Consider the following 19,112-nt stretch of genomic DNA (forward strand, 5'->3'; position numbering starts at 1 on the left):
AAAAACAAGTGGGCCCACAGAATACAGACCACAGAGTCTGAGTCAGCACCTCAGAGAGCTCAGCTGAGAAGACACCCAGAGGAGACAGGAGCTGCAAAAACTGTTCTCCAGCCCTGGTCTCCAATCCTTCAGTGCTCTAGTGTCTTCACTCAGGGGTTAAAGGTCACTATGAATCTGGACTCATGAAAGTTCATTTTTATTTTTTAGGCTTATCAGGACGAATTCAAATATTTTCCTGCTTCTGCCAGATTTTTGTGTCTTTCAGCTTTGAATTGACCTGTAGACACACAGACCGACCCCTCCAGCACCAGCCCCACTTCAAACACAATGACCGGCATCTGTACAGCACTGCTGCAGACACACTGACTGACCCCTCCAGGACCAGGACTGGACAGCCCTGCTGCAGACACACTGACCCCTCCAGGACCAGGACTGGACAGCCCTGCTGCAGACACACTGACTGACCCCTCCAGGACCAGGACTGGACGGCCCTGGTGCAGACACACTGACTGACCCCTCCAGGACCAAGACTGGACGCCCCTGCTGCAGACATGCTGACTGACCCCTCCAGGACCAGGACTGGACAGCCCTGCTGCAGACACACTAACTGACCCTCTCGAGGACCAGGACTGGACGCCCCTGCTGCAGACACGCTGACTGACCCCTCCAGGACCAGGACTGGACAGCCCTGCTGCAGACACACTGACTGACCCCTCCAGGACAAGGACTGGACAGCCCTGCTGCAGACATACTGACCCCTCCAGGACCAGGACTGGACAGCCCTGCTGCAGACACACTGACTGACCCCTCCAGGACCAGGATTGGACAGCCCTGCTGCAGACACACTGACCCCTCCAGGACCAGGACTGGACAGCCCTGACCTGGACCGTTTGAGTGATTGCAGACAGATGAGCTGCAGATTTTGGATCTTACAGGAACACTTTGAGTGCCACAGAGCTGTGTGCTCAGACCACACTGCAGTGCTGCTCAGATAATCAGATCATCAGTCTGCTCTTCATCAGAGCGAGCGGCTTATCAGATCTGATCGGGAAAGAGACAAGTCATCAATGCGAGAATGGTACAGAATGATAAGAAGTGACTCAGAACAGAACACAACTGCAAGACCACGAGGAAAGTAGGCTGAGTTCACAGCACCGTGTTATCCAGTGTTGATCTGCAGCAGCTGTCTGAGCAGAGTGGTCTCGCATCAGCCCGTATAGAATTATGTTGTATATAATTTGTATATTGTAACCCATGTAGAATTACTGTCATGCTCATCTCCAAGATCTCATGAATCAAGTTCCTGAAAGAAAGGTATGGGCTTCAACAAAATGGCTTGGCAGCTTGTTTTACACTCCCACCACCCTCTTTGTTAACCCCCCCCCCCCCCAGGCACAGGTGGATGAGGTCCTGAGATTACTAGGTCACAACTCTAATAAGACAGGTCACAGATAGGAGGACAGTGTTCAACTTTCGATATTACCATCATATTCCAGGATCTTATCCAGCCATTTCCTGAATCAGCTTTAACAACATGTCTGGGCAGCCCGAGCCATCCTCTCATCACCCTTTGTGTAAAGAACCCCTGCCCCGGACGCAGCTGGATGAGATCCTGAGATGAACAAGTTCTCGTTGATGAACAAGATTCCTTTCGATGGATGAGATCCTGCAATCAGGACAGGAGGCACTTCTTTACACAAAGGGTGGTGGGAGAATGGCACGAGCTGATACCCTGGATTCCTTGGAGACACAGCCGGGTGAGACTCTCAGATCACGTAGCTGCTAACTACTCTGTGGGCTCAGAGGGCCTAAAGGCCTCATCTCGTTTGCAATCGTCTTGTGTTCCTCCAAACCCGAAGGCCCAGTGTTTCGCCTCAGCTGCAGAAGGATTGCATGTGTCTCTGTTTGTCTCTGGATGTCTCTGTGTGTCTCAGCCAGCCCACTCAGAAACCACGCGGCCCGGATATCTGCGTACCATCTCTGCTACAGAGACCCACAGAGCTCTCCCTCCTGCACAACGTCAGCAAAACGCCGAGACCACAGCGTCATCAGAGACCGGTGTCACGCTCGGGGCTGGGAGGTCAGCAGCCGCACTGCTAGGAGAGGGAAAAGCACTGGCCGGCCATGTTGTTAAAACCTGTAGCCTTCTTTTTCATGAAACCATCCTGGGATCAAGCAGCCGAGCTGATTCCTAGAAACAGAAGGTCAGGGAGATGGCATGTACACACGGATCTCACAAATTGACACCGTTAAATGTACTGAACCACAAGCCAGGGAAGAGAAATAGAAACTACAGGGAAGGACATTAAAATCCTGAGAACAGGAGGCACGTCTTCGCACCAAGGGTGGTGGGGGTGGGGAACAAGCAGCCCAGCTATGCCGGTTGAAGCCCATCCTCAGCTTCTTTCAAGACACAGCTGGACGAGATCCTGAGATCAATCAGCTAAGAACTATCAAACGGGCCTCTTTTGTGACTTCTCTTGTGTTCCAGTTCTAATCAATCACGCATCTTCTGTACAAGACAGTGAGCTGGAGATGGGAGGAAAGTCATAATAATAATAATTCAGAACATCTCTTCTGAACAAGAAGGTTTTAAGTCTAAGTTTGAAAGAGCTCCACAAGTGCTTTGGAGACCAACAGGAGTAGGCCCTGGCACCCCCAGAGTGTAGAATATCTTGGGGGACAGACAGGAGACCAGAATAAGAAGAGTGAAGGTTGTGAAGTGGGGAGTAGGACGATAGTAGCTCAGACAGGTACTGAGGTGCCAAGCCATGCAGAGCCTTATCGCTGAGCATGAGGATTTTGAAGTCAACATGAAACATGACAGGAAGCCAGTGCAGGGACTCCAGGACAGGAGTGATGTGATCACTTGCACATGACCTGGACAGGATTCTGGGTGCCGAATTCTGGACATACTGGAGTTTAGAGTTTGTTCAATGTGGATTTAGCAACCCCAGCAAGTAGAGCATTACAGTAGTCAATTCTGGAGAAGACAAATTTGTTTACCAGCTTTTCAGCCACAGTTAGTGATAACACAGATAACACAACATTTAACTGCTGAAGAGTAGGGGACCCAGTATCAAGCCCTGAGAAACCCACAGACTTCACAAAACCAGCTTCACAACTCAAACCCCGAAAGAGACAACCTGTTGGTGATCAGAAAGGTACAAGCTGAACCACTTCAGAACAGCGTCAGAAACTCCAAACACTGTCTCAAGACAAGAACGTAAGATGTCATGGATATGTAAGAATAAGGATAGGAAGAGAATCAGAAGTCATTAAAAGATCGAGGCATCCGACAAGATGCCTGATTGTTGGAGACACTAGGAAAGAATGAGCTGATGACTTTACCTGACATTCAGGTACCCAGGCTTTTTTCAAGAAACAGCTTCTTGAGGTATTTACACAAATTAATAATTAATACTTACTGAGAACTGAAAAATTACACATCAAGAAGTTTTGAAGGAAACTTGCCCCTGGGAGGCTTGTTCTGCTCTCCCACAATCCTTTGGTGCAGAAGTTCCTCTCGATGGTGGCTTTAATGACTCTTGTCCTCTGGCCTGCATAGCGCTGGTCATTCTGAAGAAGTCCACTGGTTTGCCTTTCTCAAAGGCTTCGGGGAATTTGAATAGTTCAAGTTCCCCTTTAACCTAGTCTATTCAAGACTAAAGAGATTCAGTTCCTCTAGTCCAAGAACGAACTCTTTGCACTGCTCCCAGAACAGAATTAGTTTTCTATTCACCAAAACTGTGCATAACACTGTTACAGCTTTAGGTGACTGAGAAGTGTCTCTTAGATTTCAGATAACGTTTGTGACACTTGGAAGGCTAAACACTTCTAACTTCAAAGCAGAGAGGATGTTTGCTGAGGTCTGGGGGGGCGTCCCTTGAGCAGAAACAACTGTAAAGTTTACCTGAGCATAACTAGGGGCATTGTGGGTTATTGATTGCAAAGAAGCAGGACAGAAACAGACAATATAATAATAATAATAATAATAATAATAATAATAATTATAAAAAGAATACACAAGATAAAACACAATTACAACATACAGAGGAGAGCGTGGATGGTGGTACTAAGAAAAGCAGAGGGTTGAAGAATGGAACCAGTTCAGTAAAGGCTTTTCTGAAGTCTGGATTTCTTGAGTCTGGATTTGAAGGAGTTTAGAGAAGATATCCTTGGGCAGAGAGTTCCAGAGCTTGGGGGTATAACAGGAGAAGGCCCTGTCACCCACAGAGTGTAGACAGGCTTGGGGGACAGTGAGGAGAGCAGAGTTATGAGACCGGAAGGGGATCAGGTGCAGGGACAGGGAATAAAACCAGGGTATAAAAGATATAAGATCGGTTATACGTCTTTCCTGCTGAGGGTGTCACGATCACAATCCCTCCTCTTAAGGGTCTCCCAGCTCTTTCGCATTTTAGTTGAGTACACGCACTTGAACCCTGTTCTGTCTCCTTATTTAAGACTTGTGCTCCCGCTATCCTTACCAGTGGGTCCAGGAGAGACCCGGCATTGGCTTCACCATGGCGTCCTGCCCATCTGAGTCCGGGGCTCGGCGTGCCTTGCCTCGTTACCCCGGTTTGACTCCCTGTCCCCGCACCAGATCCCCTTCTGGTTTTTTAAGCCTTGTCTTGTTTTGGTCTTGGATGAATCTCCCGGCTCTGGACTCTTGGTCTTCGCCCTGGATTTTCCAGTTGGACTAGTTCGCCATGGCCACACCCCTCCCTGAGCACCCGAGCACCCGAGCACAGTTATCCCCCCTTTGTTTGTCAACCTGCCCAGTTCCTCGTTGTCTCCTCCCCATGTCCGTTTCCACTTCCCATTATACCATCTGCACAGGGTCCTGACCAACACATCGCTACATAGGGTGTATTTATATGGAGAGGGATATAGGCTCCCCTTAACCTCGTGGCACCCAGGGTGCAGAGAGATTTAACTGCAGGTTGGATTGTATTTAGTTAGGAGGCAGCTGATCTCTTGTGTGGCCTCTGTAGGCATATTATGAGTTTAGTGTTTAGTAGCAGTCTGGGGTTTTCTGGGTGACCTGGGTTTTGGCCTCTGAAATGCCTTGTTTTGAGATACTGCACATAATGTAACGTGTGTGTTGTATGCTATGTGTAGCGTCGTTGGTGTCCTGTCATTGTAATAAATATCTGTTTAACTAAGTGCGCCTGGATAATTACTCCTCTCACCGAAGCTGTGCCAGAGAATAAAGAATTCACGTTTCTGGTTTGTTCTTTGTGTGTTCTGGACCATGAGTAACTCTTCTTAGTGCAATTCTCACTCACTGGACTGATTGTATTGTATGGATTGTATTGTTGTATTATTGTATCATTCGTTACACTGTGTCTGTGTTAAGCTGCTGTTGCATTGCAATTTCCCTCACGGGATCAATAAAGTATCTATCCACACTCTTAATAATTCATACCATTCTCCATGAGCACCCCAATCCTCACTGATTCCTGTCAGTCCAACAGTGAACCCCTCTTCTCCATGAGCACCCCAATCCTCACTGATTCCTGTCAGTCCAACAGTGAACCCCATTCTCCAGGTGTACCCCTATCCTCCCTGATTCCTGTCAGTCTAACAGTGAACCCCATTCTCTATGTGTACCCCAATCCTCACTGATTACTCTGTGAATAACTTCAGTATCCAGGCCAGGATTTTGAATGCTTGCAGTTTTATTGAGCTGTTGACAGAGTCGCAGGATAACTGATCTCTCACAGCAGGCAGAGTATCAGATTGTTAAAGCAGAGGATAAGGCGACACATCCAGCCAGGTGGGGGCGCTGTCTGCAGGTCAGAGCAGAAGCCTCAGACACCAGTTTTCTTCTTTATCCAGTTCCTGTAGCTGGAGACCTGGGTGAAGACTGTGGGCTTCAAGGGAGGAGAGCAGTCTCCCTGGCCGTAGCTGACCACTCCCACCTGGACCCAGTGACCGGCGTTCATACAGACCAGGGGACCCCCAGAGTCACCCTGCAGAGAGAGTGATGGAGAGGGAGACAGGGGGAGAGAAGGACAGAGGCTGTCAGGGGCAAAGAGGGCTGTGTCTTCCTTTCTCTTCTGCAAAGTGCACCCTGGGCTACAGGTCTCATGTGCTACAGCCATCCAGCTCTTCCTTGCCCAAGCCCTACAGTTCAGCCCCATAGCTCCTCTATTCCAGAGCTCTGCATCCTGTAGCTATACAGCTCTAGAGTGATTTGTCCTACTTTCTGTAGAAGAGCCTTCTACAGCTCTCCAGCTTCACAGCTCCTTGCCCTACTGTGCTAAAGCTCTATCCTTCATGCTACAACTCTCTATTTTACAGCTCTACAGGTGTAAAACTCTCTGTCCTACAGTCTTGCATCTCTACAGCTCTCCATCCTGCATCTTTAATGTTCTACTGCCCTCTGCCCTACAGCTCTCCAGCTTCACAGCTCCTTGCCCTACTGTGCTAAAGCTCTATCCTTCATGCTACAACTCTCTATTTTACAGCTCTACAGGTGTAAAACTCTCTGTCCTACAGTCTTGCATCTCTACAGCTCTCCATCCTGCATCTTTAATGTTCTACTGCCCTCTGCCCTACAGCTCTTCAGCTCTACTGCCATCTGTCCTACAGTCCTACAGCCCTACAGCTCTCTTTCCCAGTCCTTCATCCCTCTGTTGTGCAGCTCTAGAGACCTCTGTCCTGTTCATCAGCCCCCCCCCCCCCCATGACTCACATAGCAGCCTCCCACTGCTCCACTTCCAGCGCAGAACATTCCACCTTTAACTGGCCAGTAATCCTCACACTCTTCCTTCGACAGAACAGGGAGGTTCACGTTGCGCAGAGTCCTGGGCTCTGGAAGGGGAACTGCAGACACAGGAGACATTTTTGAGACTATAGCCAGTCTGCACCTTCAAATGTTATCGTTCTGAGTTTATGGATTTGAACAATTAGAATTGAAAATTTGAAATGTTCTTTTGATTGTTAGGTGATATGTAAAGTAATCTGGATACTCTGTCTGCCCTACTGTAACTAAATAAACACTGTGTGCCAAAAAAAATGATACCCAGCACCCCCTGGGATCTCCTACTATTGCTGTCGATGTTGCCCTGGCCAGAGAGATGCCTACCCAGCAGCTCCTGGGATCACCTACCGTTGTTGTCGATGTTGCCTCAGCCCACCAGCCAGCAGTTGGAGTTTCTGGTGAAGTCCGTGTGCAGGTTTTGTGGGGCGAGAGGCTTGATGTAGCCATTGAGGGACGCTCTCCCCTCCAGCTCCACCACGGCGATGTCATTCTCTTTCGTGCTATCACTGAAGTTCCCGTGAACGATGACATTCCTTATTGAGAAGACCTGCTCATTGTTGCTGGGCTTCGACAGCTGGTAACGGCCCAGAGTCACCTTGGAGTCTCTCAGTCTGTCATGTCTGCAAAAGCAAACAATGAAGCAACAGTCCTGAGAGAGAGACAGGTAACACTAACAGTCAGGAGAGAGAGAGGTAACAGCGTCAGGAGAGAGAGACAGGTAGCAGTGACAGTCAGGAGAGAGAGAGACAGGTAACACTGGCGTTCAGGAGAGAGAGACAGGTAACAGTGCCAGTCAGGAGAGAGAGAGAGGTAACACTGACAGTCCAGATAGAGACAGGTAACAGTGACAGTTCAGAGAGAGATGGGTAACAGTGACAGTCAGGAGAGAGAGAGACAGGTAACACTGACAGTCAGGAGAGAGACAGGTAATAGTGCCAGTCAGGAGAGATAGAGAGACAGATAACACTGACAGTCCAGAGAGAGACAAGTAACAGTGCCAGTCAGGAGAGAGAGAGAGAGACAGGCAACACTAACAGTGAGACACAGACACTCACTTGTTAAAGCAGTGGGCCGCAGAGAGAACCCAGTGATCACTGATGAGGGTGCCATCGCATTCACTTCTTTGGTTAAAAAACCTCACAATTTCAATATAGGCAATCCAGGGCCACTCTCCCTTCAGTGCCTCCTGACCTCCCACTATAGAGCTCCTGGACAGAGGAGAGCTGGACACTAGAGAGACACAGAGGGGTTCATACAGAACAGGCTTGAGACCAGTCATCCAGGACCACTGTCCCTCCTTCACACCCTGGCTGACCAGTATAGAGCCCCTGGACAGAGGAGAGCTGGACACTGGAGACAGTGGTCTGTGGTGCTGATTACAGACAGAATGATTCCAGACTGGGAACATCCAGGTGGTTTTGCTTATTATTAGTGTGATGAGTTTTAACAGAAGCAGGAACAAGAGCAGTAACAGAGTCAGTAGTAGAATAGCTCTGCTCTTACCTTCAGAGTCCAGGATCAGGATTAAAAACAGCAGCTGCAGGAAAAGCATCTTCACTCTTCTAACGTCTCACTGCAAACAGAACGGTCCCTCCTAATTAGTGCTGGACACAGAGGACAGTCCCTCCAGTGCTAGACACAGAGGACAGTTCCTCCCTAACTAGTCCTGGACACAGAGGACAGTTCCTCCCTAACTGGTGCTGGACACAGAGGACTGACCCACACCAACTACTGCAGGAGACAGAAGACGTCTCTCCCTCCTGTTGTATCAAACACCCTTGTGGCATTTTATATATATACACACCTTGATACAAACCACTCCCACAGGAAACAAAAGTACACAGAAACAAGTGGGCCCACAGAATACAGACCACAGAGTCTGAGTCTGCACCTCAGAGAGCTCAGCTGAGAAGACACCCAGAGGAGACAGGAGCTGCAAAAAACTCTTCTCCAGCCCTGATCTCCAGTCCTTCAGTGCTCTAGTGTCTTCACTCAGGGGTTAAAGGTCACTATGAAACTGGACTCAGCTGACTGACCCCTCCAGGACCAGGACTGGACAGCCCTGCTGCAGACACACTGACCCCTCCAGGACCAGGATTGGACAGCCCTGCTGCAGACACACTGACCCCTCCAGGACCAGGACTGGACAGCCCTGCTGCAGACACACTGACTGACCCCTCCAGGACCAGGACTGGACAGCCCTGCTGCAGACACACTGACTGACCCCTCCAGGACCAGGACTGGACAGCCCTGTTGCAGACACACTGACTGACCCCTCCAGGACCAGGACTGGACAGCCCTGACCTGGACTGTTTGAGTGATTGCAGACAGATGAGCTGCAGATGTTGGGTCTTTCAGGAACACTTTGAGTGCCACAGAGCTGTGTGCTCAGACCACACTGCAGTGCTGCTCAGATAATCAGATCATCAGTCTGCTCTTCATCAGAGCGAGCGGCTTATCAGATCTGATCGCGAAAGAGACACGTCATCGTTGTGAGAATGATAATGAGTAGCTCTCAACACAACCGCAAGACCACGAGGAAGTAGGCTGAGCTCACAGTTCCCTGTAAATGAGCACTTCTGTGAAACTGTTGTAATTCAGTGTTGATCTGCAGAACAGTGGGCACGTCCAGTCAGCCGAGGCACAAACAGCCCGGGCAGGTGCTAAATCGACAACAGGGCTGAGCGTGTTGGTGTAAAAAAGAGCCTCCTTTTCTCACTAGAGGGCTCATCCAGCTGTGTCTTCAAGGAAAGCAGGGTTTTGTCTTCCACAGTGTTTGTTCGGTGTGGATATAGATACTCAGTGAGCAGGGTGTGGCAGTAATCAACAGGCAGAGACAACATAGGACAACATAGGACGTAGCCTGGCGATTCTTTCTGAGATGTGTGTGCAATCTTTTCCAAACGTGGGCCAATCGTCAGGCCTGGGTCACATATCATGCCCAAGTTCTTTAATTGAGTTTGAAAATCAAGTACAGAGCCATCCGCAGATAAGATCACTGCACCAGCTTTACGAAGCTGATGGCAGAAGCATGCTGAGCTGAGAAGCATGACCACAGTGTTGTCGCAGTGTAGACGAAGGACATTTTGAGTCAGCCAGGGTTTTAATGTCAGCGATGTAATTACAGAGTGCAGAGACAGCCACATCAGTGTCAGGTTTAGTGTGAATATAGATTTAAGTCATATCAGCATTGAAATCAGAATTCAGTTTATGTGATCTTATTAGCCCACCACTTCTTCTTATTCTTCTTCTTCTTTTCCACAGCCTTAGTCCCAGACTGTCCTGGGGTCAGCTGCTTTGGTTGCTCTTCTCCACTTCTCTCTGTCGAGCACATCTTCCTCACTCACTTCACATACCTCCATATCTTTTCTCACACAATCTATCCATCTCTTTCTAGGCCTGCCTCTTCCTCTGTTACCTTCCACCTCAAATTCCATTACCCTCTTTGTTACTTCCTCAACGTCCCTCCTCATGATATGTCCATACCACCGTAACCTCGCCTCTCGCATCTTCTCAACCACATCCACCACCCTACATCGTCTACGGATTTCTTCATTTCTGATCTTGTCCTTCATTGAAATCTGCAGAATCCATCTCAACATCCTCATTTCAGTTCTTCTCATCAAGTTCTCTTCCCTCTTTCCAACTGCCAAGCATTCAGCTCCATATAGTAGTACAGGTCTAATCACAGTCTTGTACATTTTGCACTTTAACTTTCTAGGAATTTTCCTGTCACAGATTATTCCAGTTATTTCTCTCCACTTGTTCCATCCAGCTTTCACTCTTTGTTTTACTGCCTCCAGTGTTTCTCCTCCCTTTACCAGTTTCGATCCAAGGTATTTAAAGCCATCAACTTGTTTCAGTTTTCCTCCATTTGTCTCCTCAACATTGGTCATAGTATCTCCTCTTCTCTCCATTACCATTATTTCAGATTTTTCTGCATTCATTTTCAGTCCACCCTTTTCCAGACTCCTCTGCCATTTGAACACTTTCTCCTGTAGTTCTACTTCTGAATCTGCCATCTGTGCCACATCATCAGCAAAGATGAGTTCCCAAGGCACTTCTGTTCTTACCTCCTCTGTCAGTGTGTCAATAATGTTTATGAAAAGGAAAGGACTTAGTGCTGATCCTTGGTGTACACCAACTGTGATTTCAAACTCTTTTGTCTCTCCCTGTTGTGTTATCATCTTCGTAGTTGCATCTCTATAGGTTGCTTGAACGAACTTCACCATGCTTTCTGGTACTCCTTTCTTCCTCAAGCACCAATACACCACCTCTCTGGGCACACGGTCATATGCCTTCTCCAAGTCCAGAAAGGCCACATACAGCTTTTTCCCTTTCTCTAGTGTCTTCTCCTGTAACTGTCTCATCACAAAAATGGCATCTGTTGTGCTTTTCCCCGCTGAGAATCCAAATTGTGAGTTGTGGATCCTGACTATCTTCCTGAGTCTCTTGTCCAGAATTTTTTCCAGGATTTTCAATCCATGTTCCAGAAGTTTTATTCCTCTATAGTTTTTACACTCCATTGGGTCTCCTTTCTCCTTGTAGATAATAATAGCCCACCACGTGGGAAGAAATTAATGCTGAAGGGTAGGGGACCCAGTATCGAGCCCTGAGGAAACCCAGACTAAGCAAACAAACCCAAATTCAGCCCTGAAACCCCAAGAGAGATAACAAGTCGTCAATCAGCAAGGTAAAAGTGGAACCATCGAAGGGCAGTGTCAGGAACTCCATACATGATCTCAGAAGGGTGTCGAAAAACACTGATTCGAGCAGTGTCAAATGCAGCACTGAGGTCACGGGGAATAAGGATAGAAATCAGAATCAGATGCCAAGAGAAGATCAAGTCAGCTGACAAGACGTCTGAGTGCTGGAGCCAGTAGGGCAGAATGAGCTGATGACTTTTAATTGCACTCAGGTACCCAGGCTTTTTCAAGAAACAGCTGGATGAGATAATGAAATCAATTCCTACCACCAATCCATTAATACACACTGAGAACTGCAAAATTACAGATCCAGTTGGTGCTCAAAGGAAACTTGCTCCTGGGAGGCCTGTTCTGCACTGCAGTGTCTTCTCGTGTCCTCTGGCCTGCATATCACTGGTCATTCTGAAGAAGTCCGCTGGTTTGCCTTTGTCAAAGGCTTTGGGGAATGTGAACATTTCAGGTTCCTTCTTAATCTAGCCTGTTCAAAATTAAAGAGATCAAGTTTTCATACTCTACTCTATTCAAGACTAAAGAGATCCAGTTCATCTGGGCCCAGAATGGATTCTTCTATGGCAGAAATGGTTTTCCATAAAGCGTTGTCCATAACTGTATAATATTATACACAAACAGCACCCTAAAAGTATTGTACAGTCAACAGTTAACGGATAGATGCAGACTATCTTCACTTCCTGGCTGCAGGATATCCTAAGATCTTTAGTGGTCTTGATGAGGATCAATGTACTCGGGGAGAAACAACTAAACAGTCTGAGTGTGCCTCTTTGTGAGTGTGTGTCTGTGTGTCTCTGAAGAGATGTGTGACAGACCTTGTAGATCACAAGGACATGAAACCGCTCACTTTGGATTTGAAATGTGTGGACTAAAGCTGAATGTATTGGCACATATTCAGACTTTAATGAGACTGCTGACTCTTCCTTAAAATTCTTGGTCCCAAAAGATTATAAATGAGGTCAAATGAAGATTGTACAACTTAAACACGACTCTACACTCTTAATCATTTACACCATTCTCCATGAGCACCCCAATCCTCACTGATTCCTGTCAGTCCAGCAGTGAACCCCGATTCTCCATGTGCACCCCAATCCTCACTGACTCCTGTCAGTCCAACAGTGAACCCCTCTTCTCCATGTGTACCCCAATCCTCACTGATTCCTGTCAGTCCAACAGTGAACCCCGATTTTCCATGTGCACCCCAATCCTCACTGATTCCTGTCAGTCCAACAGTGAACCCTTCTTCTCCATGTGCACCCCAATCCTCACCGATTCCTGTCAGTCCAACAGTGAACCCCATTCTCCAGGTGTACCCCTATCCTCACTGATTCCTAACTAACTACTAACTAACTAACTACTAATGACTAAATGATCCTGGGTCAATCAGCTACCATCTACCAAATGGCTAGATTGGACCTGTCTCGTGTTTTTCTGTTTGTCTTACAGTTCTAATCTTTCACTCATCACCTGTATCTGAGTACTGTGTGGACAAGACAGCTGACTGCTGGAGAGGAAAGAGAGAGCTGATAGTATTTCCTTATTCCAGCCCCTGTGACTGAAAACACAGGGAGATGTACAGGTGCACATGATCTACAGTGTCCAGCTTTTGAGAAATGACATCAAGATCGATCGATTTACAACAGCAGCTCTCAAGCACAAAAAAGTTAGAAGCAAGAATGGACTGATGGTCATCATGCCTGCTGTTTATTCAGTTTCTAAGCACTGATTTTGCAGATCAATTTCAAAATACTTAAGGGTCGAGAAGATTTCTACTCTGATACTGTTGCCTTGACCCTGCTGAAAAGGTTAAAGAGCCTCAGCAGCTCACAGGCAGTCTGACTCACCTGGCAGCAGCTCTTCCCTCCCTGTTTGTACTACTGAATATACTCTTGTACCTGCTGAAAAGGTTAAAGAGCCTCAGCAGCTCACAGGCAGTCTGACTCACCTGGCAGGGGCTCTTCCCTGTTTGAACTAGTGAATATACTCTTGTACCTGCTGAAAGTGTTAAAGATCCTCAGTAGCTCACAGGCAGTCTGACTCACTTGGCAGGGGCTCTTCCCTGTTTGAACTAGTGAATATAGTCTTGTACCTGCTGAAAGGGTTAAAGAGCCTCAGTAGCCCACAGGCAGTCTGACTTACCTGGCAGGGACTCTTCCCTCCCCCAGGGACCTCAGTGCACAGCATGTCTGGTCTAATGATGCCATTGTACCTCTTTTTACATTGCTGGTTGTCTACAATGAGGAGTCTGACTTCCTGTAGAGTGTAAGGATATTCCAGACCCACTGCAGATACAGAGTAAAAATTGAAAGACAAGGTACATAACATTTTCAGGAACAAGTAATAGGTTTATTCCATGCTGAAAAAAGGAAGAGAGAAAACACAACGTTTCGGCCGTGGAGCCTTCTTCAGGTGTCTGAAGAATCATACCTGAAGAAGGCTCCACGGCCAAAATGTTGTGTTTTCTCTCTTCTTTTTTTCAGCATGGAATAAACCTATTACTTGTTCCTTTGCAGGCTATGCATGCTGACGCAGCTACCCACCTGAACTAATATTTTCAGTCTCATGCGTATCAGGACCAGGACACAAGGAAGCTTCACACTTGCTTGAACTGACATGATGTGACACCTGGACTCAAAGGACATGAGACCCAGAGACACTGCTATCTGAACTGCTGGGAATCTGACATTTTTCACTGCTTGAAAGATGTATTCAAAGTTATCACTTTCAAATCCCTTCTTAAGTCTTACATTGATATTGTAGCATTTAATTCTGTTAAATTTACTGTTTTAATTAATCTCTATCTGTATCTCCAATGTTTCACTGTAGCTTTGAATGTTCTATCATGAAAGACACTATCCCAAACTATTAAAACAGAGAAGCCTGATGATGTTCTGCCTTCTATATATGTCCATGCCTGAACCCAGTCCTAGAGCCATTGGTTTCTAAAAATGAATTATTAAAAAAATATCAAGGAAGAAAATATCCACAGTACATGTTGCATATAGACAGACCTGCCTCCTCTTACTATTTGAAAAGTATTATAGATTTGAAATAATTGCTGGGAAAAGCACATTCTCAAACCTCTGCTGTCTCCATCCAGTTTTAATGGCCACAGAGAGTCAGGCACCTGTTTACAGTATAGTGTCCTCGTCACTATACTGGGGCATTAGGACCCACACAGACCGCAGGGTGAGCACCCCCTGCTGGCCCCACTAACACCTCTTCCAGCTGCAGCCTTGGTTTTTCCCAGGAGGTCAACAATCCAGGTACTGGCCAGGCTCTCACCTGCTGAGCTCCAGTGGGGCTGCAAGCTGTGAGTTGCACAGTGATATTCCCCCAGCCTGTAGCCCAGCACTGCAAGCCTGGACTGATATTTTCAGAGCGTGAGGGCAGATTCACGGGACTGATCTACTGACTGAAAAACACTTTTTCCTTCAGCTCCACCAGGCCGATGTCAAACGCTTTTTCAGCCTGAGTGTACTTCTCATGTATGATGATCGTTTTTGCTAGGCCCTGGTACTTGGGAGGGTTCTGCAACTGTAAAGCCCCCAGGGCCACCTGCACTACTGTGGCTCTAGAAGACATGGAGCCATCAGAAATATTAGCGGCAACAGTATAATCACTAACACAAGACACCTATTCACACTGCTAGTGGGATCATTAAGTAGTAGATGCTAAATAGAAACAGGGGTGAAAGTTATGTGAGCTGGAGAAAACAAACAGTAGATATTCCAACAGGAGAAACAGTAATCCACTCAGCTGAACGACAAAAAGAGACAGTAGTAGCAATAGTATCGCTGCTGTAGTAGCAATGCACACAGAGACATTGTGTTTTTCACTACTGTGGTTACTCATGAGCTCAGATGAAAAGACATAACAGATTATAAACAAAGACACAACACAAATAATCCACCAATTGTTATATTCCTATATTAGAGGTTTGTATCAGGACACCAGGTGGGACACCTGTTGTGGTTTGTGTTAATAGAGCTCAGATACAGAGATCAGGACTCCAGGTGGGACACCTGCTGTGGTTTGTGTTAATAGAGCTCAGATACAGAGATCAGGACTCCAGGTGGGACACCTGCTGTGGCTTGTGTTAATAGAGCTCAGATACAGAGATCAGGACTCCAGGTGGGACACCTGCTGTGGTTTGTGTTAATAGAGCTCAGATACAGAGATCAGGACTCCAGGTGGGACACCTGCTGTGGTTTGTGTTAATAGAGCTCAGATGCAGAGATCAGGACTTCAGATACCTGCTGTGGGTTGTGTTAATAGAGGTGAAGTAAACTTGTAGATACTCACTGTTTCAGGCAGTGTGCAGCAGTGAGAATCCAGTGATCACTGATCAGAGAGCCACCACACTTAAAACAAAAATTCTCCTTCTCTTTCAAGATTGTGAGATAAGCCATCCAGGGCCACTGTCCCTCCTCCGCATCCTCACCACCCACTATAGAGCTCCTGGACAGAGGAGAGCTGGACACTGGAGAGAGACAGAGGGTTAATCACACAGACGAGAGAACTGTTGATAGGATTGAATTGCCTCCAGTTGACAGTTTTATGTCTTTTTCCTTCACAACAAAAGAGACCAGGTTTCTGAAGCCTTTCAGTGAAGGACATTCCTTGAGGTCTGGGAATGTCCATGGTGAAGTGGAGAGAGAACCTGGCAGCTGTGTGATGAAAAGGACCTGTCTGGTGATTGACAGGGTCATGGCAGGACTGGTTGAAGGGTCAGTAAGGAAGAGAGAGTCAGTCAGGCTGAGTGCTCCAGTGCCTGACTGTGGAAAGTGTAGGGTGAGAAGAAGGAATGAGCTGAGAGAGCAGGTCTGAGCCAACTTTGCCACACCTCTTTGTTAAAATTCTTCACTTTTAACCATCCTCAACGACACAATGATGAAGTAAATGATGTATCATCATGATCACCTTACCCTTTTTTTTAAGCAGCCTCTTCAAAATGTGTCTAGACTCTATGGTACAGTATACACAGTATATACACGCTGTGCACAAACAGTATCTCTGTGAGCGTACTTCTGTAAGTCTACAGAGACAGTAAATCGGCTCAAGTCTTCATCACAATTTTGGGTGCTCAATCTCTTATTACCTTCGGTGTCCAGGATCAGGCTCCAAGACAGAAGCAGCAAGAAAAGCATCTTCATCCTTCCAACTTCTCACTGGACACGGAGGACTGACACTTCCCACGTTCTTCTGAGCACTGGACACAAGACTCCTGCTCTGCTGTCCACTGGTGGAGACTCTGGGCTTTATATGATCTGCAGTGACACAGTAATTAGTACAAACCCTCCCACAGACCAAAGATCTCCTGTTTCCACACACACCACAAACACCCACCAACCACCTCTTTCCTCACACGCTACCCACACCCACACCCTCCCACTGACCACCTCTTCCACAGAGACCCAACGTAACCACAGAACACCTCTCTCCACGCACACTGCAGAAACCCACAGAGCTCTCTTTCCACACACACTACACACTCTCAGTATACACACACACGGAGACATTGTGCTTTTCACTACTGTGATACTCATGAGCTCAGATGAAAAGACATAACAGATGATAAACAAAGACACAACACAAATAATCCACCTATTTTTATATTCCTATATAAGATGTTGCGATCAGAACACCAGGTGGGACACCTGCTGTGGTTTGTGTTAATAGAGTTATACAGAGATCAGGACTCCAGGTGGGACACCTGTTGTGGTTTGTGTTAAAAGAGCTCAGATACAGAGATCAGGACTCCAGGTGGGACACCTGCTGTGGTTTGTGTTAATAGAGTTCAGATACAGAGATCAGGACTCCAGGTGGGACACCTGCTGTGGTTTGTGTTAACAGAGCTCAGATACAGAGATCAGGATTCCAGGTGGGACACCTGTTGTGGTTTGTGTTAACAGAGCTCAGATACAGGGATCAGGACTCCAGGTGGGACACCTGCTGTGGTTTGTGTTAACAGAGCTCAGATACAGAGATCAGGACTCCAGGTGGGACACCTGCTGTGGTTTGTGTTAACAGAGCTCAGATACAGAGATCAGGACTCCAGGTGGGACACCTGCTGTGGTATGTGTTAAAAGAGCTCAGATACAGGGATCAGGACTCCAGGTGGAACACCTACTATGGTTCGTGTTAAAAGAGTTCAGATACAGAGATCAGGACTCCAGGTGGAACACCTACTATGGTTCGTGTTAAAAAGAGTTCAGATACAGAGATCAGGACTCCAGGTGGGACACCTGCTGTGGTTTGTGTTAACAGAGCTCAGATACAGAGATCAGGACTCCAGGTGGGACACCTGCTGTGGTATGTGTTAAAAGAGCTCAGATACAGGGATCAGGACTCCAGGTGGAACACCTACTATGGTTCGTGTTAAAAGAGTTCAGATACAGAGATCAGGACTCCAGGTGGGACACCTGTTGCTATTGCTAATAACGAAGCTCAGATGCACAGATCGGGACTTCAGATGGAATAGGTTCTGTGGTTTGTGTTAACATTAGAGAGCAAGACTCCAGCATCTGAGGATTGTGTACTTTCCTAGAGTGAACCCCTGTTCTCCAGGTGGACCTCAATCCTGACTGATTACTGTCAGTCAAATAGTGAGCCACATTCTCCATGTCCAACTTGCACCTCAGTAATTATGCTCTAAACAAACTTCAGTGTTCTGATCCAGAATTTGAATGCTATCCTATGATTATCTCAGACAGATTCTGTCTGCAGAAACTCCATTTCAGTTTCTCAGTTTATCATTGCACATCTCTGTTTTAGTCTTTAAAGTGATAAAATTAGCATATCCTATCCCTTATTATATTACCCAGTGAGTGGAGACAGAGGACTGACCCTCCTCAACTACTGCTGGACACAGAGCACTGACCCTTTCCAACTACTACTGGACACAGAGGACTGACCCTCCTAACTACTGCTGAACACAGAACACTGACCCTCCTCAACCACTGCTGGACACAGGAACTGTGGAGACAGGAGGCTCAGTGCCCTTCACCTCCTCTCAGAGTAGCTGTAGGGACAGGAGGCTCAGTGCCCTTCATCTCCTATTGGAGGAGCTGTGGAGATAGGAGGCTCAATGCCCTTCACCTCCTATTGTAGGAGCTGTGGAGACAGGAGGCTCAGTGCCCTTCACCTCCTCTCAGAGTAGCTACAGAGACAGGAGGCTCAATGCCCTTCACCTCCTCTCAGAGTAGCTGTAGAGACATGAGGCTCAGTGCCCTTCACCTCCTCTCAGAGTAGCTGTAGAGACAGGAGGCTCAATGTCCTTCACCTCCTCTCAGAGTAGCTGTAGAGACAGGAGGCTCAGTGCCCTTCACCTCCTTTTGGAGGAGCTATGGAGACAGGAGGCTCAGGGTCATGCTAGCTGCCCCAGCACTCTGTTGTGAGAGGCTGTTTTGCCCAGACTGCCCCTGGTTCAGCTGGTGCAGACAGCGCTCGGAGCAGAGCCCAGATTCCCGAGAGAATATCGTTCCTGCCCTCCAGTAGGAATCGACTGTTGTCGGATGACGCTGATGTGATCGAACTGTGGAGTCCCTGAATTTAGCGGCCGCCTGCTAGGGTTGTCTCAGACAGCCTCTCGTTGTTGCAGCTTGGAAAGCACCGACCGTGTCCTC

The 19,112-nt window shown here is 47.3% G+C and overlaps 3 protein-coding genes across 3 annotated transcripts; all 3 read right to left on the bottom strand.

Annotated features, from left to right (window-relative positions):
• Positions 1–5,813: 5,813 nt before the first annotated feature.
• On the bottom strand, positions 5,814–6,850 carry LOC148834000 (chymotrypsin A-like). Its single transcript, XM_088915718.1, has 2 exons — positions 6,701–6,850; positions 5,814–5,975 (listed from the first exon to the last, which is right to left on the bottom strand). Exons 1-2 carry the CDS (start codon positions 6,848–6,850, stop codon positions 5,814–5,816), a joined length of 312 nt encoding a protein of 103 aa, XP_088771844.1.
• Positions 6,851–7,136: 286 nt separating this feature from the next.
• Positions 7,137–8,321, bottom strand: LOC148834001 (acrosin-like). The gene is made up of 3 exons (XM_088915719.1): positions 8,273–8,321; positions 7,825–7,999; positions 7,137–7,389 (listed from the first exon to the last, which is right to left on the bottom strand). The coding sequence occupies exons 1-3, from the start codon at positions 8,319–8,321 to the stop codon at positions 7,137–7,139; spliced, it is 477 nt and encodes a 158-aa protein (XP_088771845.1).
• A 4,700-nt stretch (positions 8,322–13,021) lies between these two features.
• Positions 13,022–16,640, bottom strand: LOC148834002 (tryptase gamma-like). Its single transcript, XM_088915720.1, has 5 exons — positions 16,586–16,640; positions 15,790–15,967; positions 14,901–15,058; positions 13,624–13,766; positions 13,022–13,039 (listed from the first exon to the last, which is right to left on the bottom strand). The coding sequence occupies exons 1-5, from the start codon at positions 16,638–16,640 to the stop codon at positions 13,022–13,024; spliced, it is 552 nt and encodes a 183-aa protein (XP_088771846.1).
• Positions 16,641–19,112: the final 2,472 nt, after the last annotated feature.

Source organism: Atractosteus spatula, chromosome 5, assembly GCF_055471065.1.
Source record: "Atractosteus spatula isolate fAtrSpa1 chromosome 5, fAtrSpa1.hap1, whole genome shotgun sequence".
NCBI lineage: Eukaryota > Metazoa > Chordata > Actinopteri > Semionotiformes > Lepisosteidae > Atractosteus > Atractosteus spatula.

Excerpts from the sequence above, each read along its gene's own strand:
- LOC148834002 (XM_088915720.1), bottom strand. The coding sequence starts at position 16,640 with ATGAAGATGCTTTTCTTGCTGCTTCTGTCTTGGAGCCTGATCCTGGAC. Across the intron at positions 15,059-15,789 it reads GCTGCACACTGCCTGAAACA|AGCCACAGTAGTGCAGGTGG; the intron begins GTGAGTATCTAC and ends CATGTCTTCTAG. Across the intron at positions 13,767-14,900 it reads GAAGGAAAAAGTGTTTTTCA|TGGGTCTGGAATATCCTTAC; the intron begins GTCAGTAGATCA and ends CTGTATCTGCAG.
- LOC148834000 (XM_088915718.1), bottom strand. The coding sequence starts at position 6,850 with ATGTCTCCTGTGTCTGCAGTTCCCCTTCCAGAGCCCAGGACTCTGCGC. Across the intron at positions 5,976-6,700 it reads GAGCAGTGGGAGGCTGCTAT|GGTGACTCTGGGGGTCCCCT; the intron begins GTGAGTCATGGG and ends CTCTCTCTGCAG.
- LOC148834001 (XM_088915719.1), bottom strand. The coding sequence starts at position 8,321 with ATGCTTTTCCTGCAGCTGCTGTTTTTAATCCTGATCCTGGACTCTGAA. Across the intron at positions 8,000-8,272 it reads CCTGATCCTGGACTCTGAAG|TGTCCAGCTCTCCTCTGTCC; the intron begins GTAAGAGCAGAG and ends GTGTCTCTCTAG. Across the intron at positions 7,390-7,824 it reads GCGGCCCACTGCTTTAACAA|ACATGACAGACTGAGAGACT; the intron begins GTGAGTGTCTGT and ends TTGCTTTTGCAG.